The 15383-nt window shown below is 42.2% G+C and overlaps 1 protein-coding gene across 7 annotated transcripts in view; it reads right to left on the bottom strand.

The window, feature by feature from the left end:
* The window catches only part of TAB2 (TGF-beta activated kinase 1 (MAP3K7) binding protein 2), a 164198-nt gene that overhangs the window by 79666 nt on the left and 69149 nt on the right, over positions 1-15383 (bottom strand). For all 7 annotated transcript variants that reach the window (XM_029594060.1, XM_029594061.1, XM_029594062.1 and 4 more), the window contains one exon: positions 5217-6696. In XM_029594060.1, coding sequence (XP_029449920.1) covers positions 5217-6696 — 1480 coding nt within the window. The remainder of the gene's footprint in view (positions 1-5216; positions 6697-15383) is intronic.

The raw sequence follows: 15383 nt of genomic DNA, 5'->3' as shown, positions 1-15383 counted from the left end.
TGCAGAGGCATCAAGGGTACTGAAGGCATCGACTGTTCCCCTGGAATCGAGGGGACCGGAGGCCTCAGTAGGCCTGAAGGATCCGGCAAGGGCTTGGGGAACCATGGTACCGGCCTTATCTTCCTTCTTGGAGGCCCCGAAAATTGGTATTTATTTATTTATTTTTTATATACCGGTGTTCGATTTTACATATCACATCGGTTTACATTTAAAATTTGCAGGAACTCATGCGTTACCTTTGTCAAGTACATTAAACATTTAAATATAGGGATTGTTAACAAGGGCTATAAAAGAACATGGGGAATGGCTAACACTACGGAATGCACGAAGGGGTGCACAAAGGGGAGTGGCCTCTGTCGCGCCCCTTCGGCGCGCGACACCTTGTGTCCTGGCGCCATTTAACGTCCGTCACAGTCCTCAGTGACGTCAGAGGGGGCGGGTCTCCCAATCGAGGATCACTCACCGCCCCTCCCCTCTCAGTTCCAGATGGATTCTTTCACCTTTTTTTTCTTTCTGTCTTTCTCATCACTGTTATTTCAGGGAGCCCTCGAGCACCGGTTGCGTTGGAAGAGCACCCAGGAGGACGTCCAGACACTCAGGCAGGGTTGCTAGCATCGAGGGCGGAGGCTCGGGCACCTGCGTGGGGGCTGGTGACACCGGCAGCTCAACGCTCTGGAAAACCTTGAGCACTGTGGATTGCATCCTGTGGTCCAGCTCCTCCTGAAAGTCCTGGGAGGTGAGGACTGATGGAGGGGGAAGAGGCGTCACCGGCTCTTCCTCGGGTCTCAGAGATGGCACGGTGCCCAGTACCGGTGTCGGTGGGGAATGCCGAGGACTACCAGGCGCATTGGAGGATGGGGCCTCCGATGGCTGGTGTTGCTTAGATGGCGCCCAGCAACCGCAAGTACCGCTCTGGAACCAGAGTCATGCATTGATGGCGACTGGTGGCAATGTTTGCGGGATCTCTTGCAGTGCTCGGCCTGGTCTTTCCCTGGCGCCGAGGAAGCGGACAATCCCAGTGTCCAGAAGACCGGTGAGACCAACGAGGATCTATCACCGTCCCCTCAACCCTTGGAGTTACTGGCGAGAGGCACAGCTAGGGGAAGTATGTCCGAGGGCTCCCCGTGACCTCTGGGTGTTGACAAAACCGACGCAGGAGAAGACGGAGCATACTTTGGGGCTCCTAAATGTTTCTCCATTTTATCGAGGTGCGCATGACGCCCTTTGGGAGTCATCTGATCACACACACCCCACAGACATTGTGCGAGGCCCTCAGGCAGAGGATGCAAACCTTATGTAGATCCATAATAGACATAGTCCGAAGGCACTGACGAAAACCGGTCGACACTGACAAAGAACCGGGCGTGCGGTCGATGGCCGATGGATACCTTGATGCGAGAGTCAGGACTCAACCTCAAAGTTGGAAAAAAATTGAAAGAAAACCTACCACACGGGGGGCACAGACTGCGAAGGGGGACCTGGCGAGAAGAGCACAGGAATCCGAAATCTATTGAGGAAAACAGGAAAAACCATGGAGCTCCACGACTTCGAGGCAACTGCACCGCGGAAAAGAAGAGACTGAAGGGGGACCTAGCGTGGATGCATGGATAGTAACAGGCGGGGCATGCTCACGTCTGTTGGTCACAGCTTCTAGAAATCTGATCACTCCTGACTCTCGCCTGAGTCCTGCCAGCTCCTAGAACTCAAGGACTCAACCTGCAGGGAATGGGGCTAATATAGGTGAAGCCCTAGAATGAGTCATAGTAAGAGCAAGTCCACCTGCTGTCGGTGTGGGCCTAGTAGGTTTGCCTGCTAGGTTGCATCAAGCACGCCACAGCCCATGACACTTCATTGATCTCTTTTATAATCTGAAGTCATTAAAGATTGTTCTTACATAAGATACTTCACATATGTTGTCCAAGCTTAGTCAGATGCATGATATTTCATGTGAAATGGTTTCTGTCACTTTCGGGCAATCATTGTATACTAATATCCCTCAATTTGGATGCATTGGATATAATTAAAGCAATTTTTGATGCTAGACTATCACCACAGTGTATTTCTTTGAATTTCATTATTCAGTTGTTTGAGCTGACTTTTTCTCAGAATTAATTTTACTTCCAACAGGAATTTTATCATCAGCTTCATGGTATTACCATGGGGGCTTCCTTAATGCCAGATCTTGCCAACATATGGATGTAACTTTTAAAGGAGCAACGCAGATGCACATAGACGTGTGTGCATCAACCTGCACCCAGGGATGCAGTAATTTTATAACATACACCTACATATACACATCTATTATAAAATAGCCTAGGTGTGCATATGTGTGCACCCTATTTTGCAACTGGTTGTGTACAATCGCGCACCTCCAGGAATGAGCTGATCAAGTGAAGGAATTTTATAACATGGGTGCATCCACACCATGACCAGTTTCACCAATTTATCCACCAGTTTGCCCAGTCTAGAGCTAGCTCCTTGAAATTCTCCTGGTTCTTTAGCCTGCACTCCCCTGGTTACCCCAGACCCCTTAAACCACTCAGGGATGACTGTTTTGTTTTTTTAAACATACACCTCCTCCATAGCAGAAGTAACGTTACACAGACCTGGACCTAGGCTTGCCTAGGTGCATAAGTGCTTGCACACACTTCTCATGGCCATGCCATGCTTACACCACACCCCTTTTTCATTCCAAGTGAGATATTCCTATCGAGAGATGTGCATGCATGTAGGTAGCATTTAAAATTGGGTGGACACACCCATGACCTTCATGCATGTACCTATCCTGATTTTGGCATACACTCGGCTTTTAAAATTTACCTTTTAGTGTGGCTCACTTTGAAGAGTCCTTTTTATATTCATCTTATTGATGTCAATTCATTTTACTTTGGACTCATAATTCGACAATGTTTTTTTGTATTTGGAATTCGTCTATCGACCAATTACATGCTTTTCTTATATGGCTTAACTCATTGGACCACAATTTGAAAATCTGTATGGATTTTAATTGCCATCAAATTCCTTTTCTTGACATCTTAATGTTGAAACACGGTGGATCTCTTTCCACTTCTATTTATCGCAAATCTATTGAGAAGAACAACTTATTGCGATATGAAAGCTTTCACCCTAGAGCTTTATGGATGAACTTCCTATTGAACAATTTTTTCAGCTGTGTCACATATAACCTGACCACAGTGATTTCAAGATCAAGGCACTTGATATGATTCATCAGATTTTAGACCATGGCTATCCCTACCATTTTGTCAGAGCTGCTTATAATGAGCACTTCACATAGAGATGTATTGTTACAAGCAAATCAAAACTCTACTTCACAACGTCTTATTTGTGTTTTACCATACTCTGACAAGGCTAAGGATGTCACATCTATAATTTGCTGCCATTGGCATATACAAGCTCTACATAAGATATTTACAGTTTCGCCCTGCATAGCCTATATTTGTAGTTAGAATATTAGAGGATATGTGGTATGCTCGAGTTTCACTCCATCAATTGATCAAGATGATTCTAACCAACCAGGACATTATCCTTGCGGTTATTGCTTTCTTTGTGATCAAGTGATTTCAGGCACTAGTTGGCAACATCCTAATAAATCATATTATCTAAATGTGCATTCTGATTGTGATTCCTCTTGTGTTATTTACGTTGTGGTATGTTCCTGCCAGAAGTTCTGGGATGGACACATAAAAAAGAAGATCAAGATGTGCCTTTTGGAACACAGGAACTGTTTAAATAGTAGAAAACTGCAAGCTCCTTTGGTCCAGTATTGTGTGGATTTTAATCATGAATTCAGTGCATTAAAATGGCTCGTGTTAAATTTGTTCATCCTCACTGGAGGTATGGAGATAGGGTAGCTCAACTTACACTTGCAAAAACAATTTTGGAGTGTTAGATTACAAGCTGTTCAATATACTGGACTTAATGTGGACATTTAATGGAATTTTGTGATTTGAATTCTCTTCATGATTGGACAATTGTGTCTTTAAATAAGTATTTTGATCTGGTGAGGTAGGTTAGTTGGGTTATTTTACTTGCTAAAACTGTTTTTCTTCCATTTAAAAATCCAGATTTTTGAATTTATGTTAGTAAGATGACGCCACAGCCATTTTCCTGTGTGTATCCAGTTTGATTTTTCCGTTCTAAATGCAAGTTATATTATTTTTTTTTGTGTTTACATTTATTGTAAGTTCCACCAGAGAAACAGCAGTAGCGTGGTGGATTGTTCTCTCTAATGCAGGAATACATTCCCAAACATGGTCCTGTGTTTGGGATTTTTAAAGTATTTATTTATTTATTTAAGGTTTTTCTATACCGAATTTCTTGATGCAGATCAAATCAACTCGGTTTACATCGAACAAACGTTTTAACAATAACATAGCCAATAAACATATTACAAGAGTATTGGCATGATGTTCTCTTTGAATATGATAGAGGTTTTTAAAATCATGAGAGGTCTAGAACGGGTAAATGTGAATTGGTTATTTACGCTTTCGGATATTAGAAGGAGCATGTAGCACATTTAAAACTAATCGGAGAAAATTCTTTTTCACTCAATGCACAATTAAACTCTGGAATTTGTTGCAAGGGGATGTGGACAGTGCAGTTAATGTAGCTGGGTTTAAAAAAAGGTTTGGATAAGTTCTTGGAGGAGAAGTCCATTACCTGCTATTAATCAAGTTGATCCTATTACTAGCATTAGTAACATGGGATTTACTTAGTTTCTGGGTACTTGCCAGGTACTTGTAGCCTGGATTGGCCACTGTTGGAAACAGGATGCTAGGCTTGATGGACCCTTGGTCTGACCCAATATGGCAATTTCTTATGTTCTTATGATTTTATTTTGAAGATAAGTACTGCTTTATTTGCAGTAAAAAAATATACAAAAAAGTTGTAATATGAATTTGTGGACCTATGATTAGATATAGGACTTGATGTCAGATTTACATCAATTTATCTATGCAACCTAGTATAATGGGCCTTTTACTAATGGATGGGATCTTCTTTAATGTTGATAAATGTCAATAGGATGGATCTTATTTCTTGATTCTCCTGAGTAAACAATTCCTTTAGTTAGAAACCCAGAGATAAGATTTCTAACTCTCATCTATGACTAACCCCCGCAGACTCTTAAAACAAATGGTAAGTGTAATTTTACTGTAGGATGCATACAGATCTTACAATATAAATATTGATATTACCTTGTGTGCAGGCAGCCTCATCTGATCCCAGGCTCAATTTGCGTGCATCATTGATCCTATCAACATGTGATAAAACAGGGTCTGTAAAATGCTGGATTCCCTCTGGTTCTACATAATGATCAGGAAGATTTAGAAGATTTGTAGGTTCAAAAGTTGGAGACACTACCCCTGGTGAAACTGCAGGTGGCTTGTTTGGAGAAACTGTAATTTTAAAAGTATATTTTGTGTTAGGTTGAGTGACCACCACTCGAGGAGAAGTTGCCGAAGTGTTGTTACCCATTGCTCGACCTTTTGGTGGGTGATGATGAATGAATGCGGGACCCATGCTTACTTGACCAGAGACATTCCTGGTGACAGCTGTGGTTCCAGGGTTGGTAGATATGAAGAGGGTAGGCTGATTCCGCACCACCTGGTCATCACCTGCAGGAGCATTAGCTGAAATATAGACTTTAGGCTGGTTGCGGGAGATCCCTTCATCAGTATTTGATGGACTGGCCGCTATGTAAACAGCGGGTTGACTTCTAGTTAAAGTTTGGCTATTGACAGAAGAGTTAGTGGAAGAGAGAGGGCCTGCTGAATGCATTGCTGAATTGTTTCTTTGTGGCGGTTCAAGTTTTATTTCAATTTGATTTTTACGAGGTCCTGTTGAGATATTCTGAATGTTGTACAGACTATTGGTAGAAGGTTGTAAGCTACTAGAGTGAAGAGTGGGTGCTTGAGGAGTAGTTGGTGAGCTAATAGGCATATAGACATGCGAGGTCTGATGGCCCTGCTGTGTAACTTGTGGTGGTGAGGTATGTGACGCAGGATATGATGAAGGAAGAGTAGTCCAGGGACCTGGTTGTGAATGCTGATAGACATGTTGAGGGTGCATGGGAGTAAACTGAGACATCCAACCTGGTTGTTGCTGTGTCTGTCGAGCTGCACCACCCGGAGTTGTGATATAAGGCCTAATATAGATAGAATTTCCCTGTGGGCTGTTAAGTACAGGTGGAGGCCCACCATGTATGTGCAAGGATGTAGGGGTATTACGGCCTGTCTGAATGTTTGGAGCCAAAGTTACCATTATAGGCTTGAATCTGGGTGTTTGCTGAGTCAAACCAGATGATCCCTTCTGGCCTAGCTGATGTCCAGGGTTAGAAGGACTAATTGTATTTGCCATTCCAAAGACAAAGCCTTGTGGAACCTGAGCGGGTGCTGTCTGCGGCTCCTGCAGAAACAGTTCATTATTGGATTGGCCACCTTGAAGATGTCCATCACTAATGCTGTGAGTCAGTGTCCTACTTCCATTCATTCTACTTCCTTCTCTTCCATGGTGACAAACGTTCTGTGACTGTAAATCCAAATTTAAAGATGTCATGTGATTACGTAGGCCAGCAATCCGAGAATCATCCGAAAAACCTAGGTCTCCTTCACCATAGAGATACTTTGTACTTTCCTGTGCAAGGACAGCACAACATGCATCCAAGTTGTTGTTATTCTAAAAATAAATTAAAAAATAAAGTCAGAATAAAAAAATATATAAGGAGAGTTTTATGTTACTACAAATTCTTAAAGTGAAAATAAAGAATTCATTTGGACTGAATTTTATTGCTCATTAAAAGCATGTTTTAAAGATTACTGATTAGCAGAACTGTTAAACAGATAAGGGAGGTCTACTACTTTGAGAATTATGATTTAGCAATAAAGTCCTACAGTGATACTACAATAGCAGTAAATTTCTGAATCTTGATAAGCTAAAAAGTCAAACAGTATTCTATGTTTGAATCTAAGTTTAGCACTGTGAACAACTATTCCTGCTTGTATCAGATATCCTACCTGTATATTACTATTGGAAAATATTACATAGAATGATTATATATAGATTCTGAGCCTCAGAAATGAATAGGAAATAAAAGATGAATAAAATGAAAATTTACAAGGTAAACTATTAACTGGAATTCAGAAAATAAAAATAAAGCAAGAAACAAATACAAGTTTCATTGAGACTTTTTTTTTTATAATGTTGTACTGTGATTATGGCAATTTGATTTCTGATACCACTGCAGGAGTGCATGCAATGCAAATATTCACAGTGACATCATAAACCAAATGCTCATTTCCATGACATCACCACAAAAACACAAAAAAAAAGACAGATTTCAAAACAGGGTAGTTTGCATACTTTAGGTCTCAGACAAATTCACTACAGTGATCATTTATTGGAACAATATTATATAGGTCAAACACCTACAACTTAGTTGATAACATTTCTACATATCTGAATGAAACAAAGCAACATCACAACTTTATTTAATAAAATAAATGAATTTACCTGTAACAAGTGTTCTCCAAGGACAGTCACAAAGTGGGTGTTGTCATTTGATGATGCCAAAATAAGTATTTTTATAGAGAGTTCTGGAAAAGTCTTTACAGGTTTTCCTTGATATATGTGAGACTGCTTGCCTAGTCACCATAACATTGGGCTGTCTTAGTCTTATATAACAACTTTATAAAGCAATTTCAAATCCATAAGGGGAGCAGAATGGATGTTCATGGATGATTATCCTGCTGTCCTCTGAGAACAACTGTTTCACGTAGGCAACTCTACTTTCTCTGAAGAAAAGCAGGATATATCAACCATACAACTGTGAATCCCTACCTAAGAGTTGCCTTTTAACAAAAAAGGGAGAAGATAGCATCATGGCTGCCAATGTGCAGATTAAATTTTGTTTTTTTTTATGGAAAACAATCCGAAATAATATAACAAACCCTAGTGGGGATGGAGTTGGATTCCATCCCTTGAAGAGACCTAAGAGACTTACTGTCGAAACCTACTGTTGAGTTGGGAATCAAGTATCTAAACAGTAATAAGAAGTAAATGTATGAAAAAAACTCGTCACAGCATGGCAAATCTCCTCAATAGAGGGTTTCCTAAGATGGTCCACAGACACCATAATGTCTTTAACATTAGGATCTTTAATATGCCCTTCTAAAGCAGACCTGTCAAGGTACAATAGGAGGAAATGCAGCCTATTATCCAATTAATGATCATGCATTTGGATACAGCAATTCCGGATTGTTGGGTTCAAAAGAAAAAGCTGAGTGAATCTTTTTAAGGCTTTGGTCTACTCCTGAGACAACGAGACAGCTCTTGCGATTCAGATTGTACAGGGGGATATGATAGAGGTCTTTAAGATCATGAGAGGTCTTGAACGAGTAGATGTGAATCGGTTACTTACACTTTTGGATAATAGAAGGACTAGGAGGCATTCCATGAAGTTAGCAAGTAGCACATTTAAGACTAATCAGAGAAAATTCTTTTTCACTCAATGCACAATTAAGCTCTGTAATTTGTTGCCAGAGGATGTGGTTAGTGCAGTTAGTGTAGCTGGGTTCAAAAAAGGTTTGGATAAGTTCTTGGAGGAGAAGTCCATTAACTGCTATTAATCGTTTACTTAGGGAATAGCCACTGCTATTAATTGCATCAGTAGCATGAGATCTTCTTGGTGTTTGGGTAATTGCCAGGTTCTTGTGGCCTGGTTTGGCTTCTGTTGGAAACAGGATGCTGGGCTTGATGGACCCTTGGTCTGACCCAGCATGGCAATTTCTTATGTTCTTATATTTAATTAATGGAGGGCAAACTTAGTAATAATAAAAAAATGTTTCTCAATATGACTAAAATGAGAAGTCTGCTATGATGGAACTGCAGTCCATGAAGGATATGATCATTAAGCTGGCTGACAAATGGGGAGGTATTGTTGTATTGAGCAGGGAGTAAAATGTTAGTGAAGTTAGACGTCAGCTTGATGACTCTAAATTTCATCAAAGGCTGTCAGCAGACCCAACGAATCAAGTTTTACAGTTAATTGAGAAGGTGGTCACTGGGGGTTTTCAATGTGGTTGTTTGATGGAAAAAAAAGATTTTTTTTGGTCAATAAAACTCCTCGGGTGCCTGTTTTTTTTTTTTACTCCTTGCCCAAAGTGCATAAGTCCCTTATACAATCTCAAGGAAGATCCGTCTCCACTAAGGGCTCAATGCTCGAGCCCTTATCCATTTTTGTGGATCATTTGTTAAAACCTTTTGAAGCCCGATCATTGTCACTGACTGGCAGGTTGAAGTCAAGAAGCACCCCAGCAGGAGTGGTACAGGGCTACAGTACAGGATTGGAACTGATCTTCTGCCTAACCAACTCCCTCCCCCACAGGTTGAGCCCTTGTGCTCCAGGGGTCGGCAGGACATGCCATATGTAGAACATTATGGTGGCGAGACAAGAAGGCAGGAGACCGGAACAAGGCAAGGCAGAGCAAGGCAGGCTGGATGAAGCAGGATGTGGGTTGGATGCTGAAAACAAGGGCAAGGCCTGAGAAACAGATAAGGGACTGGAGTGGGCAGTGCAAGACAAAACAAGGATTGGACAAGGACAGGACGGGACGGGACAAGGACAGGTCTTAGGCAAGGACTGGAGAAGGACTGAACTAGGCAAAACAGGCAAGAACAAACATGAAAGCCCAACAGGGCAGAAGGCTGGCTAGAAGAACCTAGTAGGCCCAGAGGCTGAAAGTTAAAGCAGAAAAGCCCAAGAGGGCACTGAGCATAGCAGGTAGGTTTGGAAGGCCATAGAGGCCACAGAGCAAGGCCAGAAAGCCTGGAAATTCTTAAAGGAGGGAAGAGGCCAAGAGAGCCTACAGAGCAAGGCAAAAAGCCAAAAGAGGCCACAAGTCAAGGCAGTAGGCCTGGATAGGCCACAAAAGGCAGAACAATGTAAGGCTGGCAAGGTCAGAGAGCCGAGGTGACTGAATGAAGAGGCACTGAGGTTTTGGAGAGTCTGGGTTAAATAGGGCTGGGGCTGAGGCATCAGGAAGCCAGGGAAGTTGTGACTTGTGCAGCTGGGAGCAGGGCTTACTGAGGGTACCTGGTGGAGGGAAGGCTGCGCCGCAGGCAAAGCCATGGCACGGGGAAACTGGGTCCCATTTCCCATGGTGGTTCCTTGAATTGCAGTCGGTGGATTCCAGGTTTTTGAAGAGAGACAAAGGTGCTCGGAACAGAAGTATAGAACCAGGTTATCTTTAGAACAGTGATCTTAAACCAGAATTTTGTTGGCACTGAAGTGCTGAACCATGTTCTCTGGGGCACTGAAATGCTGATTTAATGTCTCTTGAGTGCTGAGGTATAGGGCTAGAAACTCTCTGGCACTGGATGGCTGTGCTGGTATCTCTCTGAGACTGAGCGGCTGGATCAAGGCCTCTCTGAGGCTGGACTGTTGGCTCAGGGCCTCTCTGAAGCTGGACAACTGGCTCAGAGTCTCTCTGAAGCTGGATTGCTGGCTCAACGTTTTTTGGATGCTAGGCTAGGTGGCTGGAACAGCTCAACTGGAGCGGGCTGGCTGGAATAGCTGGACCAGACCTCTCCTGGAGTGGATAAAGTGGACCAGAGTCCTGCTGGAGGTGGTTTGCTGCAGGGACTGGATCATTTGGTTGTAGAGACAGTATAGAAAAAGCTGTAACCATTTCTTCCAGTTGGGAAGATAATATAGAATGTGCAGCACACATTAAAAGGTGTTTTCATAACTGAACAGAGGCATAGGACTTCCCTTAAGGCAGAACACTTGGTTGTGCTGGGATCAGCAATCTGGACTGGGTTCTATGTAGCAGGACTGGAGTTAGTTTTTGAGCCTTGTACACTCAGGAGGGATCCAGAGAAGGGCAGTATGGGAAAGGTACATGCTACTTTCCTATGAGTCAGAACTGATCTCGTTAGCAGTTTGCTACCTGCACCTAATGTCAGCTGGGCTCCCGGGAATGAATCAACCAGCTCTCTCTGCTTCAAAATCTTTGCCATCTGAGACTGGGGCAAGAAAAGTTGAAGGAGTACTGTTAACAGAAAAAGAATTTGTACTTTCTGATAAGGAATTTAAAGTAAGTTGGCAAATTGTAGTTGAATTAGCTGTGCTTTTCAAGGAGGCTGTGCTAGGTATTAAAGCAGAATTTACCTTTACAGGTGTGGTTTTAATTTTCTTTAGCTAACTTTTGGTCTGAGCATGCTGTGGGTTTTCAAAGGAGCTTCCACTGTAGACTGCATGCTGGCAGACATCAGTGTTTGTGGTTTGGAAGGCATTTTTAAAACCCAACAACAAAAGCAGGTCTGTATGAAGTAAGAGCTAGCATACTGACACTTTTTGAATCTCCGTCTGGATTAAGGAAGGGGTATGGGTAGCACTCAGTGAAGGGTGGAGGACTCAAAACTTGGCATGCAGGACAGACATTAAAAAGCAAAGAATCTAGAATGGCTTGAGTTGCCAGGGCAGGAACACAATTGCTAGCATCTAGAGCAGAAAAAGCTGTTCTGGGCTTACCGGGTTGGCAGGGAGGCCTGCATCCACTCCTGTGGGGGTTGTTTGGCCTCTTCAGTCTGTCATGGACAGGCAGGCTGGAGTCAGGGACTACCCTCACAAGAGCAGTATAGGGGTATAGGGCTATAGGGCTGCAGGACAGGACTGGAGCTGATCTTCTGCCTAACCAACACCCTCCCCCTCAGGTTGAGCTCATGGGTTCTGGCAGTCAATAGGATGTATCTTCTGTAGAACATCATGGGGGCGAGACAAGAAAGCAGGAGATTGTACAAGGTAAGGCTGGAACTGGAGCAAGGCACGCTGGACACTGAGGACAAGGGCAAGACCTGAGAAACATATAAGGGACTAGACTGGGAAGTGCAAGACAGTACAAGGACCGGACAAAGAGAGGACAGAACAAGGACAGGTCTTGTTAAAGGTAGGACATGGGTAAGAATTGGACAAGGACTTAACTAGACAGAATAGGCTACAACAAACAGGAAAGCCCAACAGGGCACAAGGCTGGTTAGGGGAACCTAGCAGGCCTGGAGGCCATAAGGTAAATCACAAAAGCTCAAAAAGGCAGCAGAGGGAGGCCAGAATGCCTGGAACAGCCAAAAGCAAGACAAGAGGCCAAGAGAGGCCACAAAGCAAGGTGAGAGGCCACAGAGCAAGACAGAAGGCCTGGATAAGCCACAAGACTAGGCAGAACAAGGTAAAACTGGCCATGTCAGAGAGCTGAGGTAACACAATGAAGAGGCACTGAGGTACTGGAGAAGCTGGGCCGAACAGGGCTGAGGCATCAGGAGATCAGGGAAGTAGTGACTTGCGCAGCTGGAAGTAAGACACACCCCCCCTGGTGGAGGGGAGGTTGTACAGCAGGTGAAATCATAGCATGGGGGAGACTGCTTAGTAGGTGAAACAATGACAATCATATATCAAAGATAGTATACACACGCTGAATTTTTTAAATAACTTGGAGGAAGGTGAAGATACATGGTTTGTTACTTTGGATATCACATCTTTGTACACTGTTATCCCACAAGACAAAGCTTTACAGGTCATTGCACAGGTTTTGGCTCAGTGGCCAGCTCCGTATTGTATAACAGAATTTGAGGTTGAAGTAGCTCAATTAGCATCGTGTCATAATTATTTTATATTTCAGGACAATTTTTTTTTTTTTTTACAAGTCCAAGGGATGACTATGGAGGTCTTAATGACCACCAAGTTCGGCAATTTTTATGTGACACATTTTGAAGAAGATTAATTTTATGACAGCATTTGGAGCTCTAATTTATGGCACTGGGGCCATTATATAGATCAGTGGTTCACAATCTGTAGTTTGTAGAGCCATAGGGGTCTGCCAGACCATAAAAGGGGGTCCAAGAGTCTTGCTAGTAAAATGAAAGAACAGCCGCTGGTGAAAGAAAAAGGTCTCACAGACTGCCGTGTATACCATCCTCCAAGCAGCCGAAGAGACCAAGAAGTCTGACATTTGCAAAATCATTAGGAAGCATTCAGTGGCGTGCAGTAATATTTATATCAGGGGATTCTGTCTCGTTCCCTCACTCCCATTTCCCCTCCCACATGTGCTGCCCATCCGCCCTCACTGTCACCTCCCCCCGGTCTACAGCAGTCTCACTCCCTCAACCCCTCTCCCCTAGATTCAAAAGACACATGGAACCCATATAGCATTAGGCCTGTTGTAACATATAATGGGTGTGGGCTTGGCCCCTCAGAAAGCCATGAATAAACAATTGCAATATAGTAAATGTCCTATACCAAAAACAGTACTAATTGCCTGCACTCAAACTACAACCTTACCTCGAAAAGGCAATACTGGAAATATTACATGCGGCTCTAAAACAACAATATACATCCTATTTAAAAAACAAAACAAGCCAGGCAGCCTAAAAAACCTGTAAAATAAAAAAAATAAAATACATGAACCTAAAAATATTGTACAAAAGCTTTTAAAACTACATACCAGTAAGTCCCTTCTTCAGATATCAGATCAGAGACATTCACATGGGTGCTATATTGTCTCAGTAACTTACGTACAGTATTTTTCGATAATACTGACATAGCTCCAACAAAAGCCATCACAGCCTGCCAACAATAAAGACGAATTTGCCATTTCAATACAACACTAACTCCAGGACAACAGCCCTACCCAGGAAAGAGCAACACTGCAAATATTACATCAGGCCCAAGAAGACCATTACACCTCCTACTGAAAAACGAACAAGACGGACTGCCATAGACCCCTAGAAACCATAAACTAGCAGAATCCCTCACCTTGATCACATAAAGAACACATACAGACCCTTACCAAAGGCAAAATAAGAGACCAACAAACAACAAAATAAAGAAATATAAACATCAATCATACAAATAAAACCATACTAATTACAACAATATTTAAAAACTGAAGAATAGAACATCCAATAATTAAAACCTCATAAAAAATGTTTATAAAATTTCCCAAAATACCAATAATGAAACTAATAAGGATTTAAAAAATCTCCCTCTCTTCATACCTGGTATATTTCAATTTCCAGCCAGACTGTTGTGGACTGGGGGATGGAGAGCTGTACAAACTTTATCAACTCACATGCGCACACACACACATACACGGGCTCTCACCTACACAGGCAGTCACCCACTCAAACATACTCTTTGTTTAGAGTATTCAGCCAAGATGTTTGACTTCACTAGGGGAACAACATTATGGATAGACTGGTTAGGTCTGCACTGTTACACATATCCTCTACTGGTCAACAGGAATCCATAGAGAATGGCATATTCCCGCGTGGCAAATGCTCTAGGTGTTCTTTAAAATGGAAAGAACTGGATACATATTTTTCATCGGGTTGGTGCTTTGTCCCTAAACATCATGTGAGCTGTACGTCCACATATGTGGTATATTTGTCTGTCCATATATATTGTTTTATGTGGGAAAAGCAAAATATGATTCATACCTGACTCATTGAACATAATACTTGAACACGGGGAAACAGGAAGCACCTTTAGTTGAACATTTTACGCAATGCAATAAAATGTTTGAAGATATTTGATGGCCTGTACTTGAGCAGGTTCAAACGGATTGCCCAGGTGGGGACAGATTGCTGACATTGGCACAATGTGAACAATGGATTCATTATCTTAATATGTAGTGTGTGGTTCTAAGTGCTTCTCCACTATTTGGTGTTTACATTTGACAGCTGTTATAATTTATATTTGTTGGATCTAATTAATGTGGAAAAATGTTACTGGTTGATGGAAATTTAAAACCTTTTGTTTGTGTCTTCTGGTGACTGTGCAATAATATGGAGACGAGTGCGTGGCAAAATGAAATGGCTGGCAGTGTTTTGTGGAAGTTGGGCTCCTGAAGCAGTATGAATAGATTATGTCAGGCTATTAACTAGAGTGAATCTTGTCTTGCATTATCAACTGTGTGGGGACCGTTTTTGAAATGTGGGAAAAGAAAACAATATTTTTATGTGCAATTAGAAAATGAAAAAAAAAATGCTAAATTAATGTTCAAATTGCTGACATTTTCATGATAGGAGTGTGGAACTATAATTATATTGTTGCAAGCAAAATAAGGCATAAAGCTTGCAGCTTAATACTGAAATTTCTTTAGCCTGAAGCTAGTAGTATGATGGTCCTTATCTACACCATAAAATGATGTGTATTTGAAAATTGCCATAAAAGAAGTATGTGAGGGTGACTGAGCAAATCACCTTGGCTGGAGTAGAAAACCACACTGACTCCAGCCTTTTGAAATGCACTTTCACTTTATTCATTTTAACGGTATTTCAAAATAAGCATGACTGCCTACCTTTGCAGTACA

Source organism: Rhinatrema bivittatum, chromosome 3 (genome assembly GCF_901001135.1).
Source record: "Rhinatrema bivittatum chromosome 3, aRhiBiv1.1, whole genome shotgun sequence".
Taxonomy (NCBI): Eukaryota; Metazoa; Chordata; class Amphibia; order Gymnophiona; family Rhinatrematidae; genus Rhinatrema; species Rhinatrema bivittatum.
This window is presented reverse-complemented; position numbering and strand designations above follow the sequence as displayed.